Raw genomic sequence first — 14,886 nt, 5'->3', positions numbered from 1 at the left:
TTCAGAGCTGTGAGACTTCATGCTTGATGTCCATTCTCTATCTACCGTCATTAATGTTTCCACATAAATCTCTCTACAGTTTCCCAGATGCAAATATGCAAAGGTCCAAATCTGAAACTACTGACACTGCATTTGTTAGATAAACAATATCTGAGGGCTAGGAAATAATACCAATACTATTGAGCCATCACAGTGGAGGTTTTTTCTCTCATTTCCAGAGAGGATGGACACTCAGGTGCTTCTGCTTCCTGCCTGTGTTGTTTCCTCCTGGCCCCCATTCTCCAGTGTTGTCTGACCATGTTAACCCACTTAAAGCAAAGTTTGGTAGTAGGGTAGAAGACCTCAGCATAGAGCTATCTAGCACAGCACATTTTATTTCGGGAAATCAAGGGAAGAGGAAGAGGCAGAAGCACTCTCCATTATTGCTGCTACAAAACCACCTCAGATTGTTACAGAGCAGAGGATCCACACAGGACAGTGCTGCAGTAAATGAGCCTGCACATGATCTACCTTTCAAGGAACTACTTGTGGAAGAAAAATAATTTTTTTTTTTTGCCACAGAATTATTCCAGCTGTTCATTGGGCATAGAACAGTCATTCCATGGTGTCCACTGTAGTTGTATGGCCACCCTCCTGCCAGGGTGCTGGAAACTCCACCGGGCCCCTGGAAACCCACAAGTGCCTCACAGTAGCCTCATGCTCCCTGAAAAGAAAAATCTCATGGGCTGCTGCAGCCAGCTTTGACATGTTGTCGTGGGACGAAGATGCAAACCCAGGACTTTCCATCTTCTCTTAGAGCAAGAAAAGGCCTATTGCCTACCCAACTCCATGTCACCCTAACCCTCTAGCACCTCAAATTCCACAGCTTGGTAGATGAACTTGATCAGCAGGGCCTTTGTATCACACAAACAAAAATAGTAGAGATCCTGCCTGGACAGTCAAATGACTCCATCAGGGACCAAGAAGGACTAGATGTCACTGCTCTGCCAGCTGTGACCCCAAGAACCCTGGGACAGGTGTGGCCAAACACTTCTTCTTTTCCAGATAGCTGGAGCTGGGAAAACCTAGATATTTTTCTTTTCCCCTCTAGGATTCAGAAGAGTTGTGGCTCTAGGTTTTAGAACAGTACTTCTAAATGCTCTTCTTCCTTGGACCACACAAAGTATGGCAAAACTTTGATTCCCTGTGCACCCTTTCTAAGTGAGAGAGCTACAGACACAGGCAGGGATGCTCACTCCATACAGCAAGTGAACTCCTCACCTTGCAGGGAGGAACCCAAGAGGGAGGACAGGTGTCAGCAAACAATTGCACTCCTAGAGTCCACACACAGTGGGAGCCAAGTTCCTCAAGAGTTTGCCAGCAGGTTGTCACAAGACAACTCTGAAGTTGAGGCTGGAGGTTCCTGAAGAAGCCATCACAGTATTTTCATCCAAAATGTCAGCACTGCAGAAGAGCAATGGCAGCATTTGAGCACTGCAGTGATGTTTTGTACCCTCTGACACACAAGGTATGCAAATAAATGGGTTTCTGTCTAAATTCCATTGTGTGCAGATTTGTACCAAAGAATTGTTGTGATGTGCATCATTATGTCTCATTATGTGTTTGCAAGTAACCTTTTGTATAGCAGATACAATCCACGTAACATGCTGTGTGACCAGTTTACAAAGCAGGGCTCCTTCAGAAGGGCGAGTAATTAATCATTATTCAGCAACAGCACTCACCACTCCACACTTGCTGGCAGGAGTGTATAACCCAGGGCATGCTTAGCTATGACAATAAATTATTCATGCAATAGAAAACTAGTTAGCGGTGGTATTGTTCCAGTAAATGGTTAAAACAAGAAAGTACTTCGTTAGTTTATCAAGTGTGGGGTTGATTTTATTTTTTTAACAAATTTACTGCAAACACATTGCATAAAAAAGCATAGGCCTGAGTTGCAAATGCAGTAGGAAAGAATTAGCATAAGGCACCAATGTGTGTTTTTCACAATGCCAAAGTCAATAATCGGAGGATGATAAGATCTCTTGAAGATATAGTGCAGTAACTTTATGGCTGTAATAATTTTATTACTTTATCAAGTACTAATTTAGTAGAGAATGAAACATATTGTCAAAAATAAACTGCAGCAAATATTTTATTTGATGAAAAGTCCTAAGAGAAATTTGCATATTCTGCTCTTTAGGACATGTTTTACTTCATACTTAGCTTTGGCTTTCATTTACATTACACCTGGTGGACAATCTACCATGACGCAAATAAGGCACATGAGATTATTTACCTTTGATCACTGCCCACTATTTACATAAGCCAGGGTTAATGCAAAAGGCTGATGAGGATTAAAGTTTAATCACTGATTTTGGAGAGGCTGGAATAGTACCTGTTTTCTCTTCTGTTGCCTTTTCTCAGGGCAGCTCAGTTCCTTTCTACTAGCAAATAGCAGAAGTCAGTATGAAAGCAAAAATCATTCTATCATCCTGTACTTCACCATGCATGCCTAACAAAGGTGCATTTCATCTCAGATCTCACTGTTTACCAAACCCATGAATATAATTTTTTCAACTGAACCATTGGTATTTTTTACAAGAATATTCCCTTTTATATGAGAGCATTTTCTTCCCAATTAATTCCATTTGAATTAGGAAGAGCTTAATTCACCAGGTCCAGGCACATCATAAAGATTATATACAATTTTTATAAAAGAGAATCAGAAATGCCTTTGCAAAACTATTATTCCAGAAGAGTGTTGAAAGGAAGCTGCAATAATGCAAAGGAATCTCAAAATCTAAACATGCTTTGAGGAATATGTTTCCAGCTGCAGAATAAGTATGTGTAACTTCACCAAAATTTGTCATTGAAGAAAACAACCTTTCACTTTGCTTTGTGTTCATAGGCTGCTAAGATTTTGGGTTGAGGTTGTTTGACAATAAGAGCATCATTTGAGGAATGAACACCAATCAAGAGCAACATTTAAGATTTATATATGTATTCCAGCTGGTTTCCATAATTGCATTGCACAGACACCAGCCGTTCAGCAGAGCACATCACATAGCAAAGGATGAGTTGGCTTTCTCTTTTTCCCAGCAGAGCCGTGTGAGGGGAGCACAGCGATGGGAAGCAGAGGACACACTCACTTCCTCTCATGGAGGATTTCATTTTCTTCTTTGCTGAGAAGACTAGTCTCCTTTGCCCTGAAGTATTAACAAATACACCAGCTCCCAATGAAGACAGGCTGCCCTATATCTATCAATAGAATCTATATAGAATCTTTTCCCTTAGGGATTAATTCAACTTTTGATTCAATCTTTCTGAGCTTTAAATTATGATGTTACAAACCTCCAAGGAACTACTGTACTATTTGTGACCTTCTTTATTACTTTCTGCTGTTTGATAAAGTAGAGAAAATTGATTTATAGATTAGTTTGCTTGTGAACATTGAATATCAATGGTGAGAATGTGATTCGCAGAAAAGCAGGAGAAGTTGGCATTGGTTGAAGTTTAATATAGCAATTTATTAATTAATGGTGAAGGACAACAGAATAACTGCACATTAATCTTCAAAGAGATCCTGGAAGCACAATGTGAAATAATAGCTATGAATCAAGGCATCTTGCAAGAATTGAATAGAAAGTTTTCAAAACATTTTCCTCAAGGAATAATTTTGTCCATTGCTTCCACTTCTCTCCTCTAAACCTCTCTCTCTTCCCCTTAAGACCTGATGGCCATTTTTGTTTTCTGTAAGCTTTAAAGGTTAAAGGTGGTAGGAGAGGCAGTTTTCCAAATGGAGCCTAAAATTAGGTGTTAGTTTCTGTATTTGGAATCTTAGGCCCCAATCCAGGAATCTATTTTTATTCAAAGCAGCCGAGCACTTGACTTCAATGGATGTAAAACCACTCATGCTTAAGTGCTTTGCTGAATCAGGACAGACTTAAGCACAAATGTAAATGCTGTGCTGAATTGGGGCTCTATATATGTGGCTTGATTTTTGAAAGTGCTGAGAGACAGCAGGTCTAATTGAAGTAGATGGGAGCTGCGAGATGCTCAGCATTTCTGAAAATCAGGCCACTCATTGAGGTGCCTGAATCTGATTTCAGGTGCTCAGCTTGAAATATTCACTGTGGGAAACAATGGTGACCCAGGATAACAGGCAATGGAAAGCCCTGATTTTACGCAATAAACTTTAATAATGTAAAAAGAGATGGGAGGCAATAGTTTCCTGGAAATCTAATGTCGAGTGCTTTTTTTGGCAAGCATGAAAAGTGCTATGCAAAAATATGAAATGAATAAACAAATGAAATTAGAAAGCCTAGTAACTGGAGAAATATTGGACTAAATTCATTCCTTGAGGAGCAGCAGCAAGACTGATGAAATACATCAGGAATGATTTGGCCTACTACGTTTTGAGCATTAATTTGATCAGAGAGTCAACAACGCAAATCCCGCAGGGTGAGGAACTTCCCTCTACCACCCTTGCGAGAGCCAAGCAGAACAGCTTGGATTAGCAAACGGTAAAAATGCAAAAGCTAAACATTTTTGCAAGTTATGGAGCATAAATTAAATAGCAATGCTAGGAAGAGAGATGAGGTGGAGGCTGATTGTTTTGAGAAAAGCAATTTTTTCAAGTGAATTCAGTAGTTATCTCCTTAAAAAGCACAGCCAGGCTGTCCAGCACCTGCTCCTCACATGGCAGCTGGGTCCCTGCTGAGGTGACATTTGGTGAGAAGACTCAGCCCCATGGTGCTGTGCTGTGAGTCCCCAGAGAAGGCTGCTGTCACAGCAGAACAGGCCTGCAGCTGTAAAATGGCTACCTGTGAATGAGCCCTGGGCAAACCAAACAACAGCCATTCTTCCCCTATTTCTGTGCATGTAAAGGAGAGGGGTGCAAATACCCTCTGCCATCCCTAAGCCTACCAGTTGCCTGCCCAGTGGCAATGCTGCCGTGGAAGCCCATGTGGTGCACACCGTGTCATCCTCAAAGGAGTCAGGACAGCCACACTTGTCACCTACCTGTCTGGTCCTCCTGATCTGTCTGCTGAGACAGGGGCTGGTGAAAAACTCTCATGACAGGCTTATTTCCAGAACAGGTGTTTATTGTCTTAGGTTGGAAGATGCCAACCATTTCGCACTTCTCAGTCCCTACTACCTGCATGGGGATCCAGCATGGACAGACAGAAAAGTCCTTACATTACCCACCTCCTTCTAACTCAAACCATAACTCTTAAACTCACTGAGAATGTTTTGAAAGTTTTCGTACATGGTATATGGCACAGGTCTTCAATGCACTTGGGTACTCATGGCAGAAAGGTACCACTTTCTACCATTAAATATATCAAAACTGGTGATGCTGTCCCCTGTACAAAGTGCAGTAATGCAGGCATGCTCTGGCCAATAATCTGAAGTCCACTAGAAAGAACAACAGAAAACCCACAACATAACCAATTGTGGGGGGGGGAAACCTGTAATAAGAATGAGAAACAGAAATGGATTTGAAACATTCGTTTCCCTTTATTTTCTCAGTGAGGCTGATGTGTACTGCACATTAAAGAAAAAAAAAAAAAAATCACAGGAATTTTCATACAATGAATTAAACCACAAAAGTACACGTAGAATCGGCAGGTGGAAAACAGCCCAGCTTGGGCTTAACTACTATCTCACTTCCCCTGTTCAGCATAGTCCAACCCACAACTTTATATGTTCACCTACTGTACAAATCTTACAGTAGCTCCATCAGGTCAGTGGTTCACATTATTGAAAATGTCTGTCACATAGGTACAAATTTAGAATCATCACATTATATTACATGGCTATTCTAGTTCATTTATAGATCAGATCTTATACTATAGTGATTGAAGTTCTCATTACAGCCATTAAGAAGGACACATAATTATTACCTACTGTAGGCTTACATCTAAAGGGATGAGAAGGAGGTGTGGTTGTGTTTGTTGGTTTGTTGTTTTTTTTTTTTAACTGACCCAAGTATTATTATCCCAGAGGCACAAACTTTCCTCTCAGGGCTGCTCTTGGTGATGGCAGCCTAACTGCTTTTCAGAGTAGTTTAGCACAGATATTTTTCTTCAACTTCAGGCTCCCTCTGCTTGGATTAGTATTTAGACAATTTTCCATTCTGTAGGAATTCCTCAGTTACAGCTCTAGGAAAGACCACAGTTCCTAAGTACCAGTTCTGTTACCTGTATTGTGGATGTGGTACTTACCACAGCATGAAAGCAACAGTACAGTCTTCTTATAAAAAACACACACAGCTATACTGCAATTTGCCTCTGGTGACAATGTGGTACATGTGCTAATTTGAAATGTTCTAGGGGAAGAAAAAAAGAAAAGTAAACACTGAGTTTATATTTTGATGGATTTTCTACCACAGTGTCTATGAAAGATCCAAATAGCTTTATTCAGCAATCCTAGCTCTATTAATTTCACATGTAATTTGTAAATCCACAGAGGAAAGCCATCTTCAAGATGAAAATGTTTGCCAGGCCAGTGAAAAAAAAAATTTGACTCACTTCATTATGCGTGCTTGGTGAAAAATAAATAATGCCCCCACACAAACCCCACACCAATTTCTTAACGTCAGCAATCTAGGGCAAAAGAGAACATTTTAAAATTTAATGACAGAAATGTAAAGGCAAAATAGGTAATGCATCTGGTCCTTGAACACATAATATGATATACTAAATATTGATTTCTTAAAAATAATTTATTGCTTTTAATATTTTTCTTTACAACAGAAGATACTCAAAATCCAGAAAGGAAAATTGTAAACTTTTAGTTTGGCATTCACACAAAGTTAAAATACCTGCATTTTTAACCTACAGAGCAACAACAAGAATTATGCAGAGTAAAGGATGTTACATTTGTAACACAGAACTTCCAGAAAAGTTCTTTTCTTTTTTTTTTTTTGTTTTATTGCTATCTATCTACTGAGAAATAAGAAGCCAAAAAATCAAGCAAGCATCCGACAGGACAGACAGTGGAATCTCTCAGAACACAATATGCTGGTGATAAAATGAATGCAGCCATCAGAATCAACTGCACTGATATGGGGGTAGAATCAGTTTTCTAAGATTTGGAGTGGGAAGGTAGATTAAATAGTTAGGTGTGCCATACCTTTAAGAAGAGTCATGAATGCCAAAGAGTAATAGAATAAGAAATCTATACATTCACAAGCAAATTCCAAACTTTGCTGATTCAGTAGAGACTCCGAGTTCAGATGAAATTCTGATGCTCAGAATAGCAGTAGTTTATACTCTTGTGGTTTTTTTCTTTCCTGAAATTTCTATTTAATTTAACAGAAGCAATGTCATCAGCAACAATGTCATGGGCACATTTGAGGCCATGCTAGTGCATAGTAAAAAAAAAAGGAAAAAAACCAAAACCAACCCACTGCTTCTGCAAAAGCGGAATTTTCAAACAAAGCACTTGCTTACTCCAAACTGACAACCATCATGCATCCTAGGTATAAAATTTCCACTGGCCTTTTTATTCTTTTAGTCATCTCATAATTTATAATAAATAGGATAATTATAACTGATAAATATGTCTCTTTAGTAAACAAAGGAATGAAGGATTGGTATTTATACAGGATGCATAACTGTAAAAAATATAGATAAATACCATCATTAAACTCTGCCAATGAAAAGATTACTGGCTTCAAGAACAGTGTTTAGACACAGAATTACAGTAAAAATCATACTGTACTTAGTACCACAGCATATTTTTATCAAACTAAAATCACAAAAATTAAAACAAAATAGCATTTTAAAAAGATTTTTGACCTCTATTTCCAAAACTACTGTTAATACATAAAATAAAAACATTTCTTAATGATTACCCATTTGAGAGACTTTACATAAAATTATGATATTTTCTAGAAAAATTTAGATGAGAAAATTTCATTCCCCTAACAAATTCAGTGTATAAAACTGCAAAGGAAAATCAAGCAATGAGAAAAATGTGGAAAAATACTGCAGAAGGTGGTTAATATCTTTTGGGCTAGGATAATTCTTGACAAAATTCTTATATAAGCTCACCAAAGAAGGGATGAATGTGTATAATGCATTTTTGCACTCAGACACACATGCACACATATACACACTCACACCCTCACCCACACGCTTTTCTCTTTTTTTTTTACAATCAAATATATATAAGCGTAAGTTCAGCTTTCTACATATGTTAGTGTACAATAATTGTTTCACCTCATATAATTACATTTGAGTATTCTTGATTAAGAAAAATTCAGCAGTTTTTTGAAAAGAAGGCTGCATTTACAGTGCATAGCTGTAACAAAAAAGAACATCGTCATACAGTATGTACATAAATAAAAATACTCCATTTAACATTTGTAAATACTCAACTACTTTAGAGAATGTAGCAAATAAACTATCTGTGCACACACCCAGATAGTTATATCCAACTCTCATTAATAATGTAACACCACGTCCGCTCATTAGAATAAATCGCTGAACAAGCTGCACATTTGACCATTAACAAGGCTTTGAAAATTCTGCTGTGGAAGATCAATGTTGTAGACATTTACATGGGTGTCAGAATTAAAAGATGAAACTTCAAAATGTTAGGGAAGCTTGAGCCTTTTAATTTTCTTTTCTGCAAAATAAAATCCACAAAAAAACCCAAAAAACAAACCAACCAAAAAAAGAACAATCTTAAAACAAAGCTAAGACAGATTGCAGGCTTCTGGGACCTGTGGTTTCTTCTGGATTGTCATATTATCACCGTGAGAAGAAGCTTCTTTACAAAAAAAAATATGCAGTGTCTGATCCCCAGACATCAGCAGCCGTAGTTCTCACACTGGGGTTTTTTTCTCTGTTTGTTTTTGTTCTTTTTTTGTTAAAATGCACTATGTACAGATTTTGCAGTTCATCGTTGTACGTGTATCTCTGTGGAACTGCTGCCATGTCTCGTGATTTGCATTGAACTCGCCAGGGACGCCCGGCTCCCCCGCCAGAGCGCGGCTGACACCCATGGCCACGCGTGTGCTTGCTGGGCAGCACCCTGCCCCTCCACTCCTCGAGCAGCTGTGTTCATGTAAACCATGGTTTTGAACAGAGAGTGTAAAGTAGGAGAAATTCCTAAGTACGACTTTGCAGTTGTCCATTATTGAAGGACGTGATGTCCGTGAGGTATTCGCCATCCCTTTGTTTTCCTCGGATGACATGCTTGTTACCTACGCAGGCTCCGCTGTGCCTCTTTGAGTAAACTATCAAAATCCATGGAGTCATACTTGCTTTTAGTAGAAGCAGGATCAAAATCATCTGAGTTTGAATCTGAAACCCAAAAGATGCAAGTTTAGGTAAGAGGCAAGAACTACTTTTTTTCTCTGTGTATCAGTACAAACAAGACACTGAAGAAACAATCCACTTACAACCACAACTTTATGGGATGAAAAAGCTTAGCAATGACCATCACAGAAGCTTTAGACATTCCTGGTAAGAAGCAGCACCTAACAAAAATGGTACCCATCATCAGTAGTGGGGAAGAACCATTAATTGCATATACATTTAGAGCAGGTTAACTCAGAACAGTTTCCTCAAGGACTTGAGCACCAAGACACTTGTATATAGGTCTCAAAGTAGTCCAGATAGTCTTGACAGATACCTTAATCAAAACTCCACCTTTGTCTTCCAACTGCTGTTTCATAACATGTCCAAGACTTAATTTTCCTAAGAAAATTAAGAAAGCCAGAGCAGTCTGTGAGCAGCATACAGAGGACAGAGCCCACCTTCCCTTGGGGTCTTATGGAATGCTTTACGCCTGCCAGAATCTCTGGGTTTGCTTCCATTTATCTTTTTGGGTTTGCTTGTTTAGAGTGTGAGCAATTCTGGGCAGGGCCTCTGCAAGGCTGCATGAGCAGTCTCAGGTGGGCTCCTCAGCTTTCTGCATCACATGTGTGTGATAAGCCACAGCAGCAACAACAGCCCAGCTCGCTCCTGCCGCCTAGGATACCTGTTCCAGCCTTGTCAGCTGCTCAGGCACGGACGTCAGTCTGTTCCCAGCACAGAGGAGGGATTGTACATTTGGGGCCACACAACTCCAGTACAATTATTGACATGGCTGCAAGCAATGAATTTCGTTTTGGAGTCAACCCTGCTTAACACTGACTCTCACCAGTTCCTGTGTCACAGCTCCTTTATGTGAGTGCCCTTTTCTTACCATTTCTTGTGTTGAATTAATCAGAACTCCCCATCTACCGCTGTAAGACACACTGCGCATTAAATGTTCATTACAAGTTCTGCTAAGACAATATCTTCTCACAGAGGAGAGGTGTTAAACTTCTGACTACTATTTCAAGTGTTTTCTTTCTTCTGTACTCAACCCAAAGCTGATTAATTCTCTCTGTCCTGGTACCAGCTCATGAATTTTAAAGTTCATCCTGCCATTTCCTTATGTTGCTCTATCCAATACTCGGCGAAATACAGGGAATGCAGTCTGAAGTACAGAAGCTCAAGCTGTCAGCAGGACAAAGTGAAAACAGTCTGCTCACAGCTACTCTGGGAATCCCTCTCACAATGGAGAGAGTTGACAGGGAATACTCCCAGTGATGAATAATGTTCAAGAGGGTTCCCTTCAGACAACTTACTTTAAACCCCAGATTTTCTGAGATACAGAGATGACCTTGGCTTCCATTGCTGAAGATAAGTCAAATCAAGGCAAGACTTTAATCTGGTTTTACTGTTTTTATCAGCCTACATTTCAACAAATGCCTTGCTACCTTTTATATTTTCTACATCAACCCTGTATCTCTTCAGCAGTCAATTGCCTTTTCTTAGCTTTATATTATCTGTTTAGCCACTGAAGTGAATTATAGCATATTCATTGTGAACAATGCATACAATCTTCATAATTTATTTTGAAAAGACATCAATTGGTTAGGAAAAATATATCTGCATTCACTTCCTGCATTGTACAAAGCCGAGGGCAGCACATACAAGATTTCATTAGCACTGTGTTACAGGGTTATGAGAGATTTTAATGACTGTGGTCATTTATTCATTAAAAAATCTACAATATCTGATTAATACAGATTCAACAGCAAAAATGTGCCTTGCTATGTAATTCAGAAAAGAGTATTTTCCATGCCTTTAGTCTATTTATACAGGCATTAGGAAAGGTTTAACATTTAATGAATACTTTACATTTTAAAAGGTAATTAAATACGAGGTGAGTTTATCCTATATTGTAACATTACAGAGGCTGTTTTGGTAGTCTGCATAGTCTCTTTACACATATACTTAACATCAGTATTCCTGCTGGAAGACTTTGAACTTCTCCAGAAATCCTTGCAAGGGGAAGCACCACACCCTGACTTGGAGCACAGGACAGAATCACAGATTTTTGCCCAGGCAAGACTCACACAGACCCAAGTGTGTTGTCACAGCCAGCATGCACACTTGGGACTGGAGTTATCACAGCATACTGGGGGCTGGAGACTGCTATGCATAAAGCCCCACATCAGTGGAACTTCAAACACCAAGAGAATTGCAAAGCTTTCCACAGGCTGGAGCCTCTGACATCACAACTGGAAGGCCCTGCAAGGAGACACCTTCATACACATAGATGCTTATGCACAATTTTAGAATCACCAGTTGAGATCAGTGGCTTTTGCCACACTAAGGGTCAGATTTGGCCACAAGCTCTTCTAGCTTTCAAACTTGAGCAACTATGAATTGTGTTTAATGAGTGCCCCTGGCAAATACTGCCTATCTACAACAGAACTCATAGCGAAGTAAGAATCATAATGAAGATTTTGGGTTGGGGCATCTACTTTATCCTCTGCTTATCTCTCATATACATAAGTGAGGTACTGGAATCAAACAGTTACAGCAATAAACAGTAAAGCATGTGGGAGGTTTCTGCAGTGCCATCTTTTCAACTTAGAAATGTATTATTGAATATTGGGCACTTATTTTTGATAATGATGGAAATGGGCTTTAAAAGAATATTCAGTTTGGAATATTTGAAAGAAGCCAGCTCAGATTAGTAGACTTTTAAACTTCTTACAGCAGGTAAGAAGAAAACCACTTTCTTCAACACCCCTCCAATCATTTAAAGGGTATCAGCAGTAAACAAAAAAGAAGCAAACCCTAAATTCTCATGAGTTACAAGACTCCTGTTAGGTATTTCAATTCACATAGAGCAAAATACCTACCTAGGTCTGCATAGTTAGACTTGCAAAGCTGCTTGCGTCCACAGAAGTACAGCTCAAAATCAGGCTCATTTGACCTGCGTAAAGTGTATCCATTCTCAAGAGCAGCGAAGGCGTCACAAGTATAGCGGTAGGTGATGAAACCATAGCTGTCTCTGCCATTGAAAAATACAGTTGTGAACAAAAGCTGAGAAGAGTTAACACACATTAGTGTAACCCCTTCCTGAAAGCAAGAACTTGCCGGAGACCCGGCAGTGGAAATGCCAGAGGTACTGCATCCATTTATCAGCATGATTGTCCTGTCATGCAGCTAAATACTTATTTCTGGGACAGGAAATTTCAACTAGCAAGATTAATAAATAAGGATGAAAGAAAATAAGTAAGGTTTTGAACTCAGCATGTCATCTGTCACAGGACTTACTTATACTGGTAACTCCCATACCAGTAATCTCACTGCCATAATTTTTTACATATGGCAGTTCTCAAACAAGAAGTAATCTCAAAAGTTCCTACCCATCATCCTGCAAATTTACTGTGCACTCCTCAATTTCACCAAAAACTTCAAACCGGTCCCTCAGTTCAGTTCGGGTTGTGTCAGGTCTGATTTTACCCAGATAAATCACACGACGTTCTTCCTGTTGATAGAGAGCAACCGGGAAGGTGTTCTTTTAACAAACGTGTAATAGAGATGAACCTTTACATACATGCATGCAAAGACACACACAGATGTGCAGAGGATGCATAATTATAGAAGCATTCTTTTGTGGAAGGCCTACTGCATCTTGCACGAACATGAAATAGTTCCCTCCTGGAAAGCATCTAAGGTATTTAAGTGACCCTACATTTGTCAGGTGGTGTGGGAAGGGTTCACTGATTGCTGTTACTGCTCTGTACACTGACAGATGCTTCCCTTTGTATCCTACTGCACCTTCTTCCCTCTCACCCCTTCTACCTGTTCCCCTCCAGGACTGCAAACTCTTCCAAACTAGGAACTCCCTTTCTCTTGCCATGTATAGAATACCAAGCAAAACTCATCTTTCTTGCAGAGTAGCATAAAGTAACACAATAATTGCATAAGTGTACCACAGACATAACAAAATACATCACAAGCATAACATTACAAGCTCATAAACTCAATGGCTGATTCATCCTCCAATCCTGTTTCACCATAATCCATACTTTTAAACAGAGGGAAAACTTTTTAAGATTGTCACCCCTGCCAAAAACTAAGCACTACGCAGCCCCTAGCTCATTCCCTGCTCATTGGTGGGATGGGGAGAAAAACCAGAAAAAGGAGAAACATCTGCAATAAGATCAGCTTAATAAATGAAACAAAGACAGACATAATAATAGTAATAATCATAATGACAGTAATTGTAATGAAAACGGGAGAGAGAGGAATAAAACCCAAAAGAAACCAGTGCAGCACCTTCTGAGCAACACCCAGCCCATCCACGAGCAGTGCTCTGCCTCTCCCAGCCAACTCCCCCTGGTTTATATATGGGCATGATGCCACATGGTATGGAATATCCCTTTGGCCACCTCAGGTCAGCTGTCCTGACCACACTCCCTGCAAGCATCTTCTGCACCTGCTCCCTGGCAGAGCATGGGAAACTGGAAAGTCCTTCATTCAGAGTAAGCACTACTTAACAACAATTATAACATCAATGTCTTATCAACATTAATACTAAATCCAAAATACTGTGCTGTACCTACTGTAGCTACTAATAAGAAAATTAACTCTATGCCAGCAGAAACCAGGACTGGGTCCAAAATATGCCTTTTATTAAAAGAAACATTTCAGGGGGAATGGCAGGAAGTAAAATATATCCCACAGTTACCACTGCCTTTTGGTTTATTCAGAATAAAAAACACCTGACCGAAGACCCTAGGCTAGGGTCTCTTCTGCATGTTCTTTCAGCACCTGGAACAAAGCATCAGATACTTTTATAACAATCAAGCTGTGGTGGTATCATTCCTTCCTTAGTGCAAATGCTCAGTGAAATGAGGGAAGGACTATAAAACTCTTTAAGAGCCACTTAATGAATTTTAGGATAAACACTTCTGAGGGCAGAGCCATTTAGTGAGCTGCAAGAAAATAAAATGGAAAAATGAGATCTTTAAAACACTGACCTTAAGGTAACCAGGGCAAAGAAGCACCAGCTATACAAGGCTTGGGTGCTCAGCCTTCCTATCTCCGATTGCCTCTGGCCGGGCACTACTGGCCCTGCTGCTCATCCCTTACACACCCACACAGCAGCCCCATAAATCCACCACCAGCACATTCTCAGCTGGCATAAATCTGTCAGTCAGCGCAGCAATGTCAGTTTAAACCATCAGCTTTGGCACCTGAGACTTGTGCAGAATTTAGGTGCCGAATGCCGAAGGAGCTACACTGACTGACTGCTGAGAATTCATGACTATCGTAACCTGGAGGTGCCTAAAGGCTAATGGCACCTCAACTGTGCAATGCAAAAGGAACTAGGGACCTAAATATAGACTTGCATTCCTGCTCAGAAACATTCTAGCCTGAAGAGACAGGTAGTTTATAGTGTTACAATTCAGATACAGCATGAAATGTATCTTTTCCATGAGTCCCCACAGAGGCTTAAAGCACCAGTCACTCTTGGACCATGGACAATACAATTGAGATCAGACCAAAACACAGGTAAAATCAGAAATTATATTGATGTCACTTCTTTACTTGT

The 14,886-nt window shown here is 39.8% G+C and overlaps 1 protein-coding gene across 1 annotated transcript in view; it reads right to left on the bottom strand.

The window, feature by feature from the left end:
• Nucleotides 1-5,482: 5,482 nt before the first annotated feature.
• The window catches only part of PPARGC1A (PPARG coactivator 1 alpha), a 68,755-nt gene continuing 59,351 nt past the window's right edge, over nt 5,483-14,886 (bottom strand). Inside the window, exons 11-13 of the mRNA XM_059470335.1 lie at nt 12,692-12,813; nt 12,182-12,333; nt 5,483-9,299 (exon numbers count right to left, since the gene is read on the bottom strand). Of these exons, the coding sequence (XP_059326318.1) occupies nt 9,196-9,299; nt 12,182-12,333; nt 12,692-12,813 (378 nt within the window). The 3' untranslated portion in view covers nt 5,483-9,195. The remainder of the gene's footprint in view (nt 9,300-12,181; nt 12,334-12,691; nt 12,814-14,886) is intronic.

Source organism: Ammospiza nelsoni, chromosome 4 (assembly GCF_027579445.1).
Source record: "Ammospiza nelsoni isolate bAmmNel1 chromosome 4, bAmmNel1.pri, whole genome shotgun sequence".
Classification (NCBI taxonomy): domain Eukaryota; kingdom Metazoa; phylum Chordata; class Aves; order Passeriformes; family Passerellidae; genus Ammospiza; species Ammospiza nelsoni.
The sequence above is the reverse complement of the archived record's forward strand: the minus strand, read 5'-3'. Positions and strand labels throughout refer to the sequence as shown.